This window comes from Lactuca saligna, chromosome 1 (genome assembly GCF_052625555.1).
Source record: "Lactuca saligna cultivar CGN05327 chromosome 1, ASM5262555v1, whole genome shotgun sequence".
Lineage (NCBI taxonomy): Eukaryota > Viridiplantae > Streptophyta > Magnoliopsida > Asterales > Asteraceae > Lactuca > Lactuca saligna.
The window spans coordinates 76,734,038-76,754,859 of record NC_136417.1 but is presented as its reverse complement, the minus strand read 5'-3'; the positions used below and the strand labels follow the sequence as shown (position 1 = coordinate 76,754,859).

At 34.6% G+C, this 20,822-nt stretch overlaps 2 protein-coding genes across 2 annotated transcripts; both read left to right on the top strand.

The window, feature by feature from the left end:
• Positions 1-3,112: 3,112 nt before the first annotated feature.
• Positions 3,113-4,606, top strand: LOC145008726 (F-box/FBD/LRR-repeat protein At1g13570-like). The gene is made up of 3 exons (XM_078967331.1): positions 3,113-3,946; positions 4,045-4,218; positions 4,316-4,606. The coding sequence occupies exons 1-3, from the start codon at positions 3,113-3,115 to the stop codon at positions 4,604-4,606; spliced, it is 1,299 nt and encodes a 432-aa protein (XP_078823457.1).
• Positions 4,607-16,493: 11,887 nt separating this feature from the next.
• Positions 16,494-19,968, top strand: LOC145008718 (F-box/FBD/LRR-repeat protein At1g13570-like). Its single transcript, XM_078967320.1, has 4 exons — positions 16,494-16,572; positions 18,491-19,323; positions 19,404-19,595; positions 19,693-19,968. The coding sequence occupies exons 1-4, from the start codon at positions 16,494-16,496 to the stop codon at positions 19,966-19,968; spliced, it is 1,380 nt and encodes a 459-aa protein (XP_078823446.1).
• Positions 19,969-20,822: the final 854 nt, after the last annotated feature.

The window sequence follows — 20,822 nt, the reverse complement described above, 5'->3', positions numbered from 1 at the left end:
GGATTAGTTTTTTCTACAAATTGAGATCAGTATTAATACAGTTTTATATAATTTTTTTTTTTGGGAGTTAGAATAAAAATAATAAAAAATTTAACTTTTTTGAAAACGGAATAAATTCTTATGTTTTTTTATTAAAAATGATTGGTAGTGGATTGTTAAGGTGGTGATATTTTGGATTTAACTAGGTTACGTAGATAAAAGAGAGGGTAGTTAGTTTTTTAGATGGCTAACTTTGTAGAGCTGACAATTGATCGATTTGGGTTGTGTTTGGGTTCAAATCATCAAATAATTGGGTTGACTATTTCAACTCAAACCAACATGTTTGTTAAAATAACTTGATATTTACAACTCAACCTAACATTTAAAATAATTAGGTTGTCACCAGTTAGATATATTTATGTAGTTCTCAACCCAACTTATTAAACAAATAGGTTAAACCTTTTAGAATTTTTAAAAAAGTAAATAAATTAACTAAAGATTACACTATTTTAATTAGTTTCAAACTTAAATAAAAATTCAAATTATGAAAAAAGTACAATCATAATTCACAAATACAAAGAAATTGTTCAAATAATATTAAAAATATTTAATTTTAAAGTGATTATGGAATAACATGTGTTGTCGGTGCCAAGAAAAAAAATAGGAATTAGGGTTGTATTTTCTTAAAACATAAATAATAATATAACATTGTAATTTCTAAATTAATACTTAGATTAATACATGATAATATTTAAATAATTATGAAATTAAATATATATATATATATATATATATATATATATATATATATATATATATATATATATATATATATATATATATATATAGAGTCAAGATCAAATAAGAAGGAAATTTTTGGTGGGAAGGTAAGAAGTTTTTTTTCTATATATTTTTTTCGCGAACAAACAAAATGAATTATTAGATGATTCATTTGTAAGATGATTCACAAGAAAAAATTATCAAAAAAATTTCTTACCGGATCTATATCCTATATATATATATATATATGTATATATATATATATATATATATATATATATATATATATATATATATATATATATATATAGGATATAGATCCGGTAAGAAATTTTTTTTGGTAGGAAGGTAAGAAGTTTTTTTTCTACATATTTTTTTAACGAACAAAAAAATGAATCACTAGATGATTCATTTGTAAGATGATTCACAAGAAAAAATTCTCAAAAAAACATCTATATGATTCATTTTTAAGTAAATTAAGGAAAAATTCACTTTTATGACAATTTTAGTGAATAACAACAAAATCATTATATAAATGAATCATCGAGATGTTTTTTTGAGAATTTTTTCTTGTGAATCATCTTACAAATGAATCATCTAATAATTTATTTTTTTTGTTCGCGAAAAAAATATATAGAAAAAAAAATTCTTACCTTCCTACCAAAAATTTCCTTCTTATTTGATCTTGACTCTCTCTCTCTCTCTCTCTATATATATATATATATATATATATATATATATATATATATATATATATATATATATATATTAAAAATGGTATTTAGGTCCCCATTTTTCTTTTTAACACAGGGTCCTTAAAACCAACGATCCAGCCCTGTATACGTTTATGTGCAAAAGGTGATGGTAGAGTGATATGTTTGCTTCTCCTATAAGCGGACGTAACGTTCATTAACATTGTTTGCCAACTTATTCATAAAAGACCACGTAGTTATGGGTAACCGGTTACCACTTGTTTACATGTTCAAACCCAATAAACGAACCAAATATTGAAAATGCCAGATTTTATTATCCCGAAACACGTTCAAAGATAAAACCAATATTTTTTTGGAAAACCAACATTTATGCCATTTGCCCATAAAAAACGAAATCATATTCACAAACCAAGAGATTTTTGCTGGTAGTTTAACTGTATAGTTAATTTAGTAATCCAAAACTAAAATAAGAATTTACCATTAACAGATTTCACTCTTACGTTGATATAAAAAAAAAAAGATTACGTAATCTTTATAATCAAGACTTTCTTTCCTTTATTAAATTTGGAACATAATGTTAACATAGTTTTTACACTGTATATCTAATTTAGGGGCTGGTGGATATTAAACTGAATTCCCAATCGTTCGATATTTGACCCTGGCTCGTGAGACTGTAAGATGGGTAAGTTTCTACTTCATAAAACTTCATCTTTTTATTTCTTTGAAAGTCGTTTGGGAAAGAGATTTAGTCTCGATTCTGTTGTTTAGGGTTTCTTTTCTTCATTCCAGTTGAAAACATAGACTTTGTTTTTGGGTAGTCATTATCAATCATTATATCCACCGGAAAACAGAAATCAGGAAACCGATTTCCAGAAGATTTATTAGATGCGTTTAAAGATAATTGAATAGTAGCTAATTATGTAAGGTAGAACGAAGGGTAAAATCTAGTTTTTGCAAGTAGAATGTATATTTTGTAGTTATGTAATTTGTTTTAAGTTGGGTTTTACCAGTGGAAGCCATTGATGCAAGTAGAAGCTTGAGTATAGACCAAAATTGAACCCAAAAGAAATTGTATGCCTGTAAAAATAAAAATAAAAAAATAGATAGGTGAACACCTCTAGAGTTTCGTGGCATCAAAAGTATCTATTAAATTCCCATACATCCTTTTAACTGTTTTCATTGACCCATTGACAGAAAAGGCCCTTCATTCTTCAACCTCATACGACAAGTTTCTACCTTTGCTTTTGTATAGCTGATATTGCTCTTATAATTACGGAATAACCTCTTTTTATAGCAGCTGAATTCACGTCCTTAGATTTTCCCTTTGATATTCTATGGCCCTCTTTAAGCCATTATGTTGTTGAAATCACTTGGATTATTATCTATTTGTGTTACAGTATTTAATATGCGAATCAAATTTCCTAAAAAATGCTTACAACCGTTAAATCATAAGTATTGCAGATAATTTTTTTTTTTTTTTTATCATGAGTTTATGGTACCACGCCCAAAACCTCCGTTGGAATTAAAAGGAAATTAATAAGAGTATTAGTCTATTAGAAATGTGAATATGTTCAGTGTTAACTGTTTCCTTCCCTTTCTTTGAAATAACTTACTCCTTTTTTTCTTCTTCTATGAATCTGATGACAGAGAGTAACGGGAAGGTTGTCAGTTGTGTTGGAGAAGATAGAATCAGTAACCTGCCAGAACACTTGATAGATTCAATCTTAGAACGGATCCCAGTTCAAGACACTGTAAGGACAAGCATTATATCAAAAAGTTGGAGGTACAGATGGACCAAATTGAAGGCTGTGGTTTTTGATAAAGATTTCTCGAATAAATTTGCAAAAAATGGAGCTTTTGGTCGTAATGGGTTTGTCAGGATCATCAACCAAGTCTTGTTCCTTCACAAGGGTCCTATCTTGAAATTTCATCTCAACATACCAAACATGGTTCTTGATAGCTTCCTGGAAGTTGATCAATGGATGTCATTCTTATCTAGACAGGGTGTTACTGAACTTGTCCTTACTAATTTAAATCAACGTTATGAACTTCCTTCTTATCTGTTTTGTTTTCTAGAATTGAGAAAGTTGGAACTGCAAAACTGTTTCTATAAGCCACTTGCGTTTGAAGGATTTCTCAATCTTGAAGAACTTTTTCTCAAGGATATCGATTTTGGGGCTAGCTTGAGTGGAGCTAAGGTCAACCTACCACAGCTTAAGAAGTTGTCCCTGTATTGGTGCACAAATGTTTACAATTTCAATATTAAGGCTACAAAACTGCAGTATTTGGAAGTCCTAACTTGCCCTGATGCTATGTTGATCCAGTTATTAGGCAGTCCATGCCTTTTTGAGGTTGTGATTATTTTGCAGAACCGCATACAAGATTATGAACAAGCTGAAAAAACTAATTTGGCCACAATTTTTAGTAACTTGCCCACAGTTAGAACCTTTGGTATCGACAGTTATTTTGTTAAGGTAAACTTTTTATGCTCTTCCTCAATTGAATTTTGCTCAGAGGGGTATGTAATTCTCATGTTTATCAGATAATTTAAAATCTAACTTTCATTTCACAGTTTTTGGCTGCAGAAAAGATTCCTAAATTGCTTCCACATCCGATTAGTAGTTTAAAATGTCTCTGGTTGCTGTTTTTTCAACTTGGTGATTTGGATCTACTTCATGCTGCTCTTTGTTTGCTTCGAAACTCACCCAATCTGGAAAGTCTGCATATGTATATGCTGGGCATGCAGGTGGTAAAGTAGCAAGTGCTAAAATTATATAATTATTTTGCTTACATGATACAAGAGTTGGGAGCTAAACTGCTGTTGCATTATGGTGTTGTTTCAGGATCCCCGAGTAGATGTGGGACCTGCTTCAAATCATTTGGAATCCCCAAACTGCTTGGATTGTACATTGGATCAGTTGCAAACTGTAGAGATAACATATTTAGAAGGATCAAAACCAGAACTGCTTTTTATAAAGCTTCTTCTTGCTCATTCCCCTTCTCTCGAGAAGCTTACCATCACAACAAGTGGAGATCTTGATGCTAAAAAAATACTTGCCATCTCAAAGGATGTTATGCGCTTCCCTCGAGCATCACCAAAAGCAGAAGTGATCTACTTGAACCCGGAGACATAATTTTGTAAGAATGTTTAACTACATTGCAATTTAGCTCTATAATTCTGTATTGATAAGTGTACTTAAATTATCTTCTATTTCTTTTATTCCCCTTGTCTGTTTTCCCAAGGAGTGATTTTGATGACAATGGCAAGTTCGTTGGATTATTTTGTTTTATACTTTCGTCTCTATAAGTATGTACCTACTCGTACTTGAATTTTGCTTCTCTTTGGTGTGTGTTGATACTTGTAAATAGTTAAAGAAGAGATTGATGATTTCGGATTTTGAATGAAAGGTAAGGCTTACAATTTATAACCTCCCGGTAAAAGTTGACTAAGAGGTGTTTCATTTGGTTATCCACAAAATATGGCATCTAGGAGAAAAGCTATTGGTATCAACTATTCTGATTGAGTAATGATACTCGGTTAAGATCGGAAAATAGTTATCATCATCCCTCAAACTCCTATAAGTAGTTGAAAAATTAATGTCAAACACCGTTTTACTGGGTCATGATAGCATCGAGTCTCATCTTCAGTGTCATTCAAATACAAACTAATTTCCTATGTTATAAGTTATAACTTAGTAGATTTTTAATGTATAACTAGGTGTAAAACTCGTGTATTATACGTGTTGATTAAAAAAAATAAAATATTAAAATGTAAATAATAAGCATTTTTTAAAATAAAACTTTGAAATAAGAAATGAAATTTTGAAATAAGAAACATATTAATTGCAATTCAGTATAATATTTATTACATTTGATAGTTTACATATATAAGTATAAGTATTATGTGGTTTTTTAATTTTAAAAATTGAAAAGGAAAACCATAAATTGAAAGATGCATATTATTTATTTAAAAATATCAGAAAATGACAAATGTCAAAACTCATTAGAAATTGACATGTGGCAGAATTATCTTCATTTATTATAGTAAGAAGAAGAAGATGTCTTAATAAGAAAAACAATAAACTTATAATATTAGATAATTGTATAGTTTTTCTTTTTTCAAATACAATGTTGTAATAGGATGGAATGAAAATACTTGGTTATAATGAACGTATGAAAGTAATTTGTTGCTTCTTGAATATAATCCTAATTTAAAATCTTAATTTAACATTCTTACTTTGCAAATATTGAATGTGTTATAAAAAAAATCCTCATTTTGTGGTTAAAGTGTGGTTTGCTAATAGGCCAGTCGAAAAAACCCGAAACCCGTTCTACCCACCCGACCCGTTCCGAATTTGGGTAGAATGGGTCGGGTAGAACGGGTAACGGGTATGAACATTCGGGTAATAGGTTACCCCGATAATAATATAGGTCGGGTTTTAGGTATGAATATTTATTTTCGGGTATACCCGAATACCCGAATTCGTTTTTTAAATAATACCAAATATACAATGCAGTCACGTACGCACACTTCAAATAAAACAAAACCCTTCGTTTCCTTCTTAAAAACGACGACTCGACAGTCGGCACAAACTTGCAAATGGAATACGACGTTGAAACTGAAGTCACAAACCATCATCACAATTCTCAGTTTCTCACTATCGCACATAATGGAATTAAAAAAGTACATAACATATTATAATGATTTGTATTGTTATTATATATGTACTTGTTAATTTTATTGAGTATTTTCCTACCCGATTCTTTATTAAATCAACCAACATGTAAAAATAAAAAAATAAAGAAAAAAAATTATCAATAAGTGTCATTAAGAAATTTTCGGGTATACCCGATAACTACCCGACCCGACCTCAAACCCGAATACCCGAAACCCGAAAACCCAAATTACAATATAGGTCGAATATCGGGTATTATTTTCTTAAGGAAATACCCGATCTACCCGACCCGTTCTACCCGAAACCCGAGAATTTTACCCGTTCGACACCCCTAGTTGCTAAATGATCTAACATGATATTTTTTATTAGCTTTATTATACTTGTCACGAAGACCATACAGATAGCCAGGTGGTAATGGTATTTTAAAAAACGCTAAAAGTTTATTGTTATTATTATTATTTTCCTTGTATAGCAGTGGAAATGAATGTTGAGTTTTCATAAAATATATAGATCATACTTTTTCACTTCAAGAGCTTGGTCCGACCCGATTTAAGGCCTAAGTCAAACTATATATGAGGGTGTTCAAAATACCAAATAATCAAATAATTAAAACCAAAAGTATAATATGGTTTATCAATTGTATTAAAATAATGTACATGTGTAATTGATGTGACATATCTCTAATGTTTTTACCTTAGTCATTTCCAAGAACATGCCTCACCGCATTAGATTGCATTTTAGGATCTTAGCACACAAACGTAATAACTTTTTTACCCATGCAGTTGTGGCCAAATCAAGATTTCGAAAAACTTGAGCAACCTAATCATAAACACCATTTCACGATGTCTTTAGTAAAACAAAAAACAAAATGATACAACCAATTTTGGATACTTAAATTGAATTCTAACTTATAGTCCACAAAATAGAATAAAGAACAACACCTATAACCTTTTTTTGTAACATCCCGATTTCCAGGAATGAGAACTAGGGGATTTTATGCAATTAAGGAAGCCTACTTGATGAGTTGGAGGCCCCAACTCGTAGTTTACGAACTAGTCAGCCCGCGTGCATTTTACGACGTACTCAACGAATTGGAGGACCCAACTCGATGAGTTGGCGCTGTGAGTGTCTGAGCTTGGAGGAAACCCTAATCTCCACATTGTGTGAGTGTGTGAGCTTGGAGATGTTCTTTGGTGCCTCTAGTTGAAGAAACTTGAAGAATTAGGAGCTTGGAGTGAGAAGAAGCTAGTAGATCCGGTATCTACTTCGGGTTAGCATCCATTTGAAGGTAAAAAGTCGTTACCTTGACCACCTTCTTGTTAGATCTCTTCATACGAGAGTTTAGGATCATTTTTACCCTAATCTTGTGTCATTTCTGGTTTTGAACACATTAGGAAGTGTGGAGTTCAGATCTAGACTGCTCTAGACCCTTATGGACATAAAGTTCCCGACTTTAGCAAGCTATGTCCCTTCTCCATGCCCCAAACCTCATCTTAGACTTAGTTTTGGTGCTTTAAGCCTTTTAAGGCCTTGCATACACGTAAAGCTGGCAACTTTACGTGGTAACTACACCCTAGGGGGTTAGATCTATAGTTTGGAGCTTTGGTGTTGCTTAGTAGCGTCTGAATGAGAAATGGACTTAAGGAACTCGACGAGTTAGATAGCCAACTCGATGAGTTGAGACGGGTTTTCCCGTTTTCTGGATTCTGCATGAACTCGATGAGTCAATAAAGTGACTCGATGAGTGGTTAGGATTTTCCCCCGATAATCTGGACATTTCATGGACTCAACGAGTTGCCTGGCAACTCGGCGAGTTGACTCAGGTTTGCTGTTTTCTGAGTTTTGGAGGAACTCAACGAGTAAGTAGTTGGAGTCGACAAGTTGGGTCAACATGGACTGTTGACCTTGACCATTGACTTTGACTTTGACCAAGGGTTTACCAAGTTTGACTTCTGAGGGTATTCTGGTAATATGGGATTTTGATGAACTTGGTCCTATGATGGTTATAGGTGGTGGAGTTCATGGCTGTGATCCAGGAGTTTGATCTTATCACTATAGTTCGACGTTGTGAGGTGAGCTCTCCTCACTATACCATAGGGTCTAAGGCACCAAGGCCGACCCTTTGAATTATTATTCGGATTTTTTGGTACTATGACATGTTAGATAGGCATCCTAGTAGATAGGAAGGTTATATATTGTGTGATATGTTAGATCGATATCCTGGTAGATAGGATGACGCTATGCTTAGTGACATGTAGCTTGGTCTAATTTTCTGTATACTGTTAGGTGATTACCTTTTATATGTGCACACGTTTGATTGGTAGTTGAGGGTATTCCATCCCGAAGATGATTGGACCCTAGTATGTTGTCTCTATAGACCGTTATATGATTATCTGATATAGGTGCACATGTTTGATTGGTTGTGGGCATTCCAACCCGATGGTTGTGGGCTAAGAGTATTCCATCCCGAGGATGATTGGACTCATAGTATGTGGGCATTCCAACCCGATGGTTGTAGGCCGAGAGTATTCCATCCCGATGATGATTGTACTCATAGTATGTGGGCATTCCTACCCAATGGTTGTGGGACGAGAGTACTCCATCCTAAGGATGATTGGACTCATAGTATGCTGGCATTCCAACCTGATAGTTGAGGGCCTGGGGTATTCCAACCCGATGTTTGACTAGACCCATAGTATGTTGGCATTCAAACCCGATGGTTAAGGGCCTGGGGTATTCCAACCCGACGGTTGATTGGAACCATAGTATGATGTTTGTTATGATATGTGCATTGTTGTTTGTGTTAGTATTTTGGGGGTAACTCACTAAGCCTTCGAGCTCACATTTATCGATTATTGTTTCAGGTACAGGTAAAGGGGATGACCGCAGGAAGGCGAAGGCGTGACCGTACATACTTCCTCGATTTATGATTGTGATTTCAGGGAAAATTCTAATATTGATTTATTTTGAAAACAATTTGTAAATAGTACCGATTTTGGAAGATTTTTCAAACACTTTATGAGCTTGGGATGATTTTGAAAAGTTCAAAATTTTTATGAATTTTTTTATGGATGTTCCAAGTTGGTATCAGAGCCTTGGTTTGATTGAATTGGAGGAACATTCATGTGAATCCGATCTTAAACTAAGGAAAAGGATTTTTACAAGATTTTCAAAATGATTTTTTGATAGTTTTCAAAATAAAAGAGGATGCGAAGTGTACGATCAGCCGGAGCTAGTAAGTAGAACCCAAAATATCATACAGTTATCTGATATCGTGATTTGTTAGAACAACATGCTAGTGATAGGGTAGGGATCTTCAGGAGTTGCTTGATAGAATTTCCTGATTATGTGATGCCTTAGTTCCTATAGAGTTTCCTTATTTGGCGGTTATGTGACTCTTTCACTTGTGAATTAGTTATTGAGTGAATGCACTAAGTCACATGCTACATGGGTTAAATGATCTTAGGATGACGGATTTGGTCATGCTGCGTAGCTCTTGTCTAATTCCAATAGTTGTAGGATTAAATCTCTTATTCTAAGATTGGTTAAGCTGTAAGACATGTGATTGTATTCATGTAATAGTTATCTGGCACCAATGGAGGGTCGTGTAGTAATGGTGATAGGATGAGTTGTGCGGGGTCATCCGGCCAGTTGTGAGACATTTAGCCTTATTCTAGGAGCGAGGATTGAGTGCTTGCTTATGTTGTATATATTGTTAGGGCATTGTGATGATCTTTGAGACAAATATGGGTAGGTGTGGAAAGTAGTATGGGACCGTACCACTGAAATCACAGGATACATACGCGTAGCAAGGAAGTCACAAACCCCTTGGGTCTTGTTTGTAGTTGGTTCGTTGTGGTTATGCGGATTATCTGAATGGTAACCCCTTGGGTCTTGTGCGGGGTCATTCGGTGTATTTTCAGAATGGTGACTACGAGGCGACTTCAGACCAGATCCGGATCAGGGCCGGGAGCTGGCAGCCAGGATAAGCCAACATTGACAGAGGACCATGTTAGAGGAGTCATCCGTGAGGAGATAGATGCTAGGATTCAGGAGATCCTACAAGATGAGGTAGTTGCTCTATTCTGGGCAAAGTTATCGGAGATGTTTGGGTCTATCAAAACCGCAACGATGGAGTATTTTGATGGCGGATACACAGCCATTGCTGAGACTACTGTTGTTGCAGCATCCGCAGCTGTAGCGGCTACGGGTGTTGGGCTAGCGTAGGTGTTTTAGTATCGGGACTTCGATAACACGAAGCCCTTGAATTTCGAGGGAGTTCAGGACCCGATTGTAGCCATGAGGTGGCTGTCTGATGTAGAGGGATGTTTTTTCACTTATTCCTGCCCTGTTGACCAGAATATCAGGTGTGCTCTGAACCTGCTGAGGTCTGGAGCAAAGGATTAGTGGAGGTTGATTACGCGATCGTAGTCTGACAAGCAGAGAGTTGCAGTGACATGGGATCAGTTCAGGGAGATGTTCCACACTCTCTACATCCTATGGGTTGAGCGGGAGTGGCTGGCACGAGATTTTCTGGATTTGAGACAAGTTTCAGAGTCGGTGATGGAGATCACCAGGATGTTTACCGAAAGGGCGATGTTTTGCTTTGAGTTTGCTTCTGAGCAGGCTTAGATGACCCGATATCCGAGCGTGCTCAAGATGGACATTCAATAGTTCATGTCCACGTAGAGATGTGATACCTTACTAGAGTTATAGGAGGCCGCCAGGCAGTCCGACTTGGAGATCGAGCTTCAGTTGAAGGAGCAGAGGTAGTCCCCGGTGCAGTCCCAGTCTGCGCCAAAACGGTATAGGGCCACTAATTACATGCAGAGGAGTCGAAGGGGTCGCACTTACGGAATGTGCGACACGGTGCATGATGGGAGTTGTCGAGCTTCTTCAGGATGCCACAAGTATGGCAAAAAGGGCCACATCGTGAGGGATTGTAGGCATCAGACTTCAGCTTCTAGCATCTGACTTTGTTATCCTTGTGAGCATGTGGGCCATATAAAGGCCAAGTGTCCCCTGCTAGTTGCCCAGCCGGCGTAGGCTCCAGCACCGACTACCTTCAGGATCACGAACGGGAGCCAGGGTAGGACAGAGCCCCTGAGGGCTCTAGGATTGGCTTTTCATCTTGCTGTTATGGAGGCCAGGATAGTACCTGATGTGACGACTGGTATGTATATTTTTTCCTATCTTATTGTTTATGATTGTATTATGAGCTTTCGTTTGCCTTTTCATGAGTCATTAGGACATAGGAGGTGTTAGGAGAATTTATTATCAGGGATGGTAGATTATTAGGATCCAAACATGCATTCGAGGACGAGAAGTTAGGGTAGAGAATCGCCGGTCCAAGGTAAGTACCTGTAATACGGAAACTCAAAGGTCTTCAGCTGGAATTTAGATTCTCTTGAAGTTCGGATGCTTCGTGTCGAGAGGATTGTTTTGCGTAGGTTATTCATTTTCTGGATAAGAATGGTAATACTAATACTAGATTAGGACGGTGAAGTCGTATATTGGTTTCGCCACCGGTGGCTAGTTGTAATAATACGTTATTGTAAATCAATGTAATAGTCTAGATCAACTATTGTAACTCGTTTTTGAAATAATACATATATAATAAACTAAGATGAAAATAAGTGTCAAAAATAAAATGTTAGATAAGCCCGATATTTATGTATAAAAAGGTAGTGGTCGTGACAAGGATTCCAGAAATATAAATAACACTGAAATTCGAGTTATAATGAAGAAGTTATAACTCATCGAAGTTTCGCAACAGAAGCGGCACGATGTTGTGTGTCGGAAAAAGTGAGTTTACAATAAAATGCTTTTTAGCCTTAGTTATCTAAATGAAATTCATAGTATATGTTAAACTGAGAGTGTGCATAAACATAACGTTCAAATCTGACTTCATAGGAGGAAATTATGATTTTTCTAAGATTCGACATAACAGTGTACAACCCGAAATTCAAATATAGATCAAGCGATTTTTAGCCGACACAACCTGAACGACAATCGAAGATTTCGTCAATAGTAGTTCAACGGTAAAAAAAACATACGAAAATGGATGTCGGATGAAGAAGTTATAAATTTTTAACAGACTTTTCCTGTCCTTGCCTATTAAAATATAACTTTAAAAATAAATTCAAAAATTGGCCGACCGAGTCTAAACTAAAGTTGTAGAGTACGGTCTCACCTACGTGTGGATATAAAGAATGAAATGAAGCTCGTATGCAAAAGTTATGAATTTTGGAAGTTCGAGGCACAAATTTCGAGGTGTGTCTAAAGGCATACACCCCGCGTACTCGGAAACGTGGTCTGGAGTTGGCCACATCACCCTCTTCCTTCATGCAGTAGACACATATTCGCACGATAGACACGTTCGAAGCCCGGAAACCGAACCAATGCCATGTATCTCTAAACGCCCCGCGTACGAGGGCACGCCTAGCGTAACGGAATGCGCCATGTCCTTGCAGGTACGCCCAGCGTACTGAAGATTAGGCCTCAACTACAAATACCATGTGAGACCGCCCGGGAATGGTTGCTAATTTACAATCTCTTTCACTCTCTATACCCTCTCAAGCCACTCTAAAACCCTCCGAAGCATAGGGAACCTCCCTAACACTAGAAGAAAGCGATGGAGCACCCGAATTCCCCGAGAAAATAGTCTTTTTTGTTTGAAGCTCTTCCCTCGCATAACCCATTTTTTAGCAGAAACTCACGATTTCGTCAAGGAAAATCAGTTTTAGTAGTGAAGTGTTGTCCGAATCACCACTTTATAAGTGAGTTCATACCCTTATACTTTTCAATGATTTTGCTATATTTTAAGGGGGGAATACAAGTAAAACACAAGGAAACTTGTGAAAATATAACAACCATAATTTATGCTATCTTACAAGTTATATGTATTTTAAAAAATAGCATTACTACTAAAGTTATAAACATTTACATGCAATGTTATCAAAAATATAAAAGTGTTCATTTCAACGAAACATACATATTAAACTTTTATAGAAATAGTTTGGGAAACATTCACGTTGTTTTACCCTTTCAGGACAAGTAAACGATTATATAAAAATAGGATTATTTTTATATATTTTACACACACAATGAAAAGGGTAATACTTATACTTATGACAAAAAGGCTTTTCATTTCACTTTATGTAAACCTGTTAAGGAATCAATTTGTGAGAAATTCAACTTCACGGTACTTTTTAAGTACTACATTTAAAGTCCTGTAATTGTAACTAAAATCTCTTGTAGGGAGAGTGTGGTATTTGTGTATAGATCTATACAAGAATGACAATCCCACACCTAAACGATTAACTATAGTTAGACCGGCAGGTCTGGGTGATAAATGTCATAACATTCTGACGTCTGAAGAACGTAGTGACAGGCTAACTAGGTCATCGCATGGTTATAATAGCTCACGTGGGTTATTAAGAGTACATTCTGTTTACGGAAAGTAACAATCACATAAAAAGGGTTTTATTTATAAAAAAACTACAATATACTATTTTCAAGTAGAACATTCCATACATATTAGTCTTAGGGTATTTAAGACTACAGTACATTATAACATAAAATATTGGATTTTTTGGAATCACACTTTATTACTTTTACAAAGAAAATCAACATTTTTCTCAAATAAAAATCTTATGAACTCACCAACTTAACTGTTGATATTTTTTTTTCCAAAATTACTTGTATTCTCAGGTAATCAACAGATCGGTAATCAACAGCTTTTGAAGACAAAACGCTAAGACGTTAGTTCAAAACTCATTTTGTCAACATAATGTAATTTGATTGGAAACATGTAATACATGCAATGATGTAACCTTCTAAATTATATCTATGATGGTTGTGTTTACTTTCTTCACTATTATCTTCTATTGTTATTATACATGAAGTCGCCCACCCCTGAATGTTTCCGCCGTTCTGGTTTGGGGGTGTGACATGTATCCCTTAAAATTTCCTGATTTGTGGAAACCAATCTAAGTATGTAATAGATTAAATAACTCTTTTTGCAATAATGTTAATGAAAAAGGATAATTTTCATCTTAGATAATGTTACTTTTCTCCGGTCCTCTGTGGAGGCGGCAATGAGATTTCCAGTATTATCGTTCGTTGTTTAGCATGTTGATAATCACGAATAATTTCTAATGCAGTCGTATCAATAGGACGTTGTTGCTCATCTTCAAGACGTGGTATAGCATACTCCATAGGCAACACATCCTAATTTTTCGAGTCACTGGATATTGGAAACTGAAAATAGAATATATCTAAATTATATTAATATACTATTTAAAAACCAGTATTCATAAAAATATTAATAATAATAAAAACACTTCATAAAACATGTCCATAACAAATAAAACATAATTTCAACTAGTCTATCATAACAAGTTTGTCTGAGCAAGTCACTTGCTCTGGTGCCATCTTTCGGAGTCCTATCTGCTTTCAATTTAAGTTTTAACACCATTTCTGATTTCTTTCTTAATTTTATGGGTGCCTAGCTTTGTTGGTTTATTTTTTTTATCTTATTTTGAAACTCAACATCATCGTTTTCTATTTGCAAAAAAATTCCATGTACATTTTAATGCATTACCGTAAAAATAAGTTAGAGTTATAAAATTATTGTTTTTCGATTTTACCTTTATCGGGCACAATTCTGAAAGCTCCTGTAAATGGAAACCATATGGATATTTTTGGAACTACTGTTGGTGTAGAAACATGTAATAGCAACATAGTTGTACTTTTTTTTACCGAAAATAGGGATGTATCGTCCATGATGGCATTGTATTTTTATTTTTTCGCACCTAAAATAAACTACTAATAATTGCAACGACTACTTCAACCATAATTCATTTTTAAGCATCCTACTTTGAGAGCCAACCAACTATTGCGTCCTACTTTCGTGACCCACCAAACATCAACAAAAAAAATATCCGACCTGTTCAACGCACTGACCTCTTCCTTAGTTATTATTGTTTTGCATGTATGGTAGAGGAAATAAATGTTCATTTTTCATAAAATGTACAAATCATACTTTTTTCACTTTAACAACTTGGTCTAAGGTGATTTGAGGCCCTAGGAAAATTATATATGAGGCTTTTCAAAATACCAAATAATTAAATAATTAAAACTGAAGTATAATATGGTTTAACAATTGTATTAGAATTATGTACATGTGCAATTGAAGCGACATCTCTTCAAAGTTTTTACGTAATCATTTCTAACAACATGTCTTGCCTTAATAGATGGGATTTTAGGATCTTGAGCACACAAATGTAATAGCTTTTGTACTGATGCAGCTGGGCCAAATCAGGCTTCAAAACTACTTGAGCAACGTAAGCATAAATGCTATTTCACATTGTCTTTAGTAAAAAAAAAACAATATCATACACCGAATCTTGATACTCATATTAAATTACATCTTATAGTCCATAAAATAGAATAAAGAACAACACCTATAAAAAAGTTCTTGAAATCATATCAAATTCAAAAGTCGTCAACTCATTTAACCCTTAATACCCTTCAAAATAATAAAAACTCGGCCTTTTTAGAAAGTGATCAATTGATCATGGAAGATAAATCATGAAAACCAAAAAACTAAATTGAAACTATAAATAATTATATATCCATGAAATAAATGTTTGAAATTAAACTAACATTCAAGAAGAATCCAGTTATATCAAGCTCATGGCTTCTCTCTCATATTGCATCTACCTTTTCGACATCTTCATTCTTTCTCAGAGTAACTCATATCAAGCTTATGGATTCTCTCTCATATTTCATCTACCTTTTCCACATCTTCATTCTTTCTCAAACTAACCCTATCAATGAAGGAAAGGGAAGTTGACAATGAAATGTTGTTTGGAATTTGACCGGTGTAACTAGAGGCATTGAGTAATGTCAATGCCTCGGAAATTGTTGCTGGAATTTCGATCGCAATTCCTAAAATCTTTAGGGCACAAATCAATGAAGTAATTCCGACTCATATTATGATATCAACAAAACTTCAGGGAGCAAATCAATGAAGTAATTCTGGCTCACATCAATAGATTCTAACAAGTGTAAGATTTGAAAGTGATATGGGCAATGCAGTCAAGAACCCATTGCAACATAAAATGATGGAAGTGAGACTCCGAAGAAGTTGAATATCATCAGCGACCCATCCTTAACTGAGATTCCGACATGAAATGGTTTAAGTTAACCCAAAGGTTGTTATGCTTAATGATGAAGAACAAGTCGATTATAGGGATTACAAGGTTGATTTACTTGAAAGGAATGCATTGAGGAATAAAGAGACTATTTCAATTCCATTGTTTTCGATGAGAGGATATAAATGGTGGAGGTGGTGGTGAGAATGGAGGAGGGAAGAGGAGTTGGTGGTATTATAACGGGTAAAATGACTAATTTAACAGGTAAACATTGACTTTATACACCAAAATAAAAATAAAAGATAAGTGATATTTTAAAACTGAGGTTGCAAAAAACATTCGGCGTTAACTAGTCGGTGGATTTGGGTTAAGGGATTAATTGAATATGTGGTGATTAAGTGGGGGATTAAGAGGGAACCCTAAATTGCTAGTTCGTTAATTTTTTTAAAAATATATATAATATTATAACAAAGTTCCTAAATACTACTAATATGATAACAAAATAGGTTAATGTAATTAATACAACACTAATCATTCAAGAGTAAATTACACGAATGGTCCCTAAGGCTTGGGGTAATTTGCGCGCCTGGTCCGTAACTTATTTTTTTTGAACTCGGAAAGTCTCTAATATTTGTTTTTATTATGTGCTTGGTTCCTACTGCTTATTTTTGTTACGCGATTGGTTCCTGTCATATCTAAAAAAAAAACTATTATTTAAATAGGAAAATATTGTAGGATATGTAGGGTAAAATGAGGGGGGTTGGGGTTGGGTTGTGTATTTAAATATTTTAAAAGATCAAGGGCAAAATAGTTTTTTTAGGTAAGATAGGGACCAAGCATGTAACAAAAACAAACAGTAGGAACCTTCCGAGTTAAAAAAATAAGTTAGGGACCAAACGCGCAAATTACTCTAAACCATACGGACCATTCGTGTAATTTACTCATCATTCAAATAAATAGTGTCTATTGAGATGAAGTTCTTTTAAAGTGTTCAAATTTCATCATTTCTTACTACTTTGCTCATTTTGTAGACATCAATCGCTAGGCGCCTTGTAGTCAGTTGGTAGCACCTAGGAGTTATCGAAAATTAATCGGGATCTAATCAAGATTTTTACAACACTTTAAAACAAATTAAAAAAATTATATGGTTAAAATGACATCAACCATACATACTGCTACAATTACTAGGATTATATACTACTACATACCTTGTTTTTTTTTTTTTTTTTTAATTTTTAAATAAAATTTAATAAATCACTTATAAAAATAATTTAGTAACTAAATATTACTGTTATATACTACTACAATTATTACTGTTATGATTCCAGTTTTTATTTTTATTTTCATTTTTTTATCTACTTTTTTAATTTTCATTAATAAAAAGTAATTTTATCAAAACTTAACATTTTTTTTCTCACGGTGATGAAATCTGATACGGATATTACGGATGAGTCCAAAATAGAAATTTCAAAAATCAAAATTTATAAGAGAAAGGATTCTTTAGATAATAAAAAACAAAAGGAAATCAAATCACAATTCACAAACTACGATCTTTTAGTATTATTTTTAGTTTTTTACAAATTACTTAAGGCGGGGGTCAGTAAACCCTAACAAGTTCCCAATTCATCGACTTTTTACTCCGACAGATAAGCTACGTGGTCGGTCCGATTGGTATGATGGGTAACTTTCTACTTCATAAACCTCCATGTTTTTGATTCATTGAAAGTCGTGTGTGAAAGATATTTTGTTTGAGTTGAGTTATACTGTTTAGGATTCGTTTGCTCCTTTCAGTACGAAACGTAAACACTGTTTTGTGTAGTCATCAATCATCACGTATATATTCACTGGAAAACAAAAATCAAGAAACGGATTTTGTGAAGATAAATAAATAGCTAGTTGTTAATTATGGAAGGCAGGAAGTATGAAGGGTATACTATATTATTATATGGTCATCTAAGTTGTTTTAAGTTAGGTTTTGCCAGGGGAAGCCATTAGGCTAAAATTGAACCAAAAAGATTTTGTATCCCTGTAAAATGCAATTAACAAATAGAGAGTAGGTGAACCCATCTAGGATATTAAGGAGATTGTTAGAAAGGTCAAGTTGCTTAATGTTTCTTATTGCGTTCCATTTTGTATTGATGTAACTTGTTCCCATTTTTTTTTCTTCTGAATATGATAACAGAGATTAATAAAAGGGGGGTTCTCAGTTGTGGTGAGGAAGATAGAATCAGTAACTTGCCAGATCACTTGATAGACTCGATCTTAGAGCGCTTCCGGACTGAATTTGCTGCAAGGCTAAGCGTTTTATCGAAAAAGTGGAGGCACAGATGGACCACAATAAGGACACTGGTTTTTGATAAGTATTTCTCCACTAAATTTGCAACAAATGGATCTTTAGGTTGTAATGGGTTTATAAGGATCATAAACACAGTCTTGATCCTTCACAAAGGTCCTATCTTGAAATTTCATCTCCATATACCAAACATATCTCTTGATAGCTTCCAAGAAGTCGATCAATTCATCGTACTCTTATCAAGAAGCGGTGTCAGGGAACTCCACCTTACCAATTCAAATCAATTTTATAGACTTCCTTCTCATTTGTTTTCTTGTCTAGAGTTGACAAAGTTGGAACTACAAAACTGTTTCTTTAAGCAACCACTTGAGTTTGAAGGATTTCTCAACCTTGAAGAACTTCTTCTGGAAGATATTGATTTTGGGGCTAGATTGTGTGGAACTAAGATCAACCTACCACGGCTTAAGAAGTTGTTCCTGCTTAGGTGCACAAATGTTTACAATTTCAACATCAAGGCTACAAAACTGCAGGATTTGACTGTTGTTGCTTGTCCTGATGCCATGTTGCTTCAGTTATTGGACAGTCCATGTCTTTTTGTGGCTTGGATTACTTTCGAGAGACCCGTAACAAATTTTGTACGAGTGAAAAAAATTAGTTTGGCCACAATGTTTAGTAACTCGCCCAGAATTGAATACTTCTATATCAACAGTCATTTTCTTAAGGTAAGCTTTTTATGCTCTTGGGGGGTATGTAATTCTCATGTTTTTTTTGCGTAAGTTAAAATCTAACTTTCATTTCACAGTTTTTGGCTGCAGAAAAGTTTCCAAAATTTCTTCCATTTGCGATTGGTAGTTTAAAGCATCTGCGGCTGCTGGATTTTCAACTTGGTGATTTGGATCTACTTCATGGTGCTCTTTGTTTGCTTCGAAACTCACCGAATCTTGAATGCCTTCATATGTATATGCTGGATGTGCAGGTGGTAAAGCCTTCATATGTATGTGCTGGAGTGCTAAAATTATATAATTAATTTGATTATATATATGATACAAGAGTTGGGAGCTAAACTGTGGTTGCATTTTACGTTGTTTCAGGAGCTTCGAGTGGATATGAGGCCAGCTATAAATCATTTGGAATCCCCAAACTGTTTGGATTGTACATTGAATCGGTTGCAAAATGTTGAGATAATATCTTTACATGGATCGAAACCGGAACTACTTTTTATAAAGATTCTACTTGCTCATTCCCCTGCTCTCGAGAAGTTTACCATTAAACAAAGTGGAGCTGTTGATGCTAAAAAAAGACTTGATATTGCAAAGTATATAATGTGGTTCCCTCGAGCTTCACCCGAAGCAAAAATAATATACTAGAACCCAAAGACATAACTTTGTGAAAACCTTCAACTACATTGCGATTTAGCTCTATAATTCCGTATATTTAGTTAATAAGTTTATGTTTTTATTCCACTTGTCTTGTTTAATGTGGCTGATTTTGATAACAATGGCAAGTACGATGGATTATTTTGCTTTATATTTTCATCTTTATAAGTATGTATTTGTTTTTTTTTCCTTTGTGTAGTGTGTGTGTTTTCTTTTTGAACGGCGAGATTGATATTCAAAAAGAACCTAGCGAGAGGCTAGGCAAAAGGAGGTTACAACATTGGGCTAATTAGCCAGTTCTCCTAGTTACATTGGGCAGCAATGTTTGAGCGGCTATTAAGCCAAATAAAATAATGCATCTGAATTTCCAAAACAAGAATTGGACAAGACTTTTCCTTAACCGGACTGCTAATACACCAGATGTCTGTCCAAAACTTTAATCGGTTTGATGGTGGAATTGATATCTCAAGATGGTCTTTTAGTGAGAAAATGAATTTTCAACACGTCCAATTCAACCCCTTAATAGCCCCCACCCCCTCTAATGTTTCCAATTCCGATTCCGTTAGACTCAAGATTTCCAACGTGCTATAATTCACAACTATTATGTCTTTCCATCTCATCACAGTGTGTTCTAAACCTCCACCACTACTTCCCAAGAAGAATGAGATTGAAGGATTTTAGAGTACTACCAATACCGAGACCGCTGCTTTCTTTAGGTCTCCTAACCTTATACCATTCAACCCAAGTAATTTTATTTTTCTCCGGTTACCATCCCAAAAGAATTTATTTCCAATTCCTTCTAAAATTTTTATCACCTTACTAGGGGCGTTTAACAACAGGAAAAA

Bases quoted from the DNA above. Each gene is read 5' to 3' on its own strand.
- LOC145008718 (XM_078967320.1), top strand. From the start codon at position 16,494: ATGGTGGAGGTGGTGGTGAGAATGGAGGAGGGAAGAGGAGTTGGTGGT. The intron at 16,573-18,490 runs GTAAACATTGAC...ATATGATAACAG, and splicing joins TAAAATGACTAATTTAACAG to AGATTAATAAAAGGGGGGTT. The intron at 19,596-19,692 runs GTATGTGCTGGA...ACGTTGTTTCAG, and splicing joins AGGTGGTAAAGCCTTCATAT to GAGCTTCGAGTGGATATGAG.
- LOC145008726 (XM_078967331.1), top strand. From the start codon at position 3,113: ATGACAGAGAGTAACGGGAAGGTTGTCAGTTGTGTTGGAGAAGATAGA. The intron at 3,947-4,044 runs GTAAACTTTTTA...TTCATTTCACAG, and splicing joins TCGACAGTTATTTTGTTAAG to TTTTTGGCTGCAGAAAAGAT. The intron at 4,219-4,315 runs GTGGTAAAGTAG...GTGTTGTTTCAG, and splicing joins TGTATATGCTGGGCATGCAG to GATCCCCGAGTAGATGTGGG.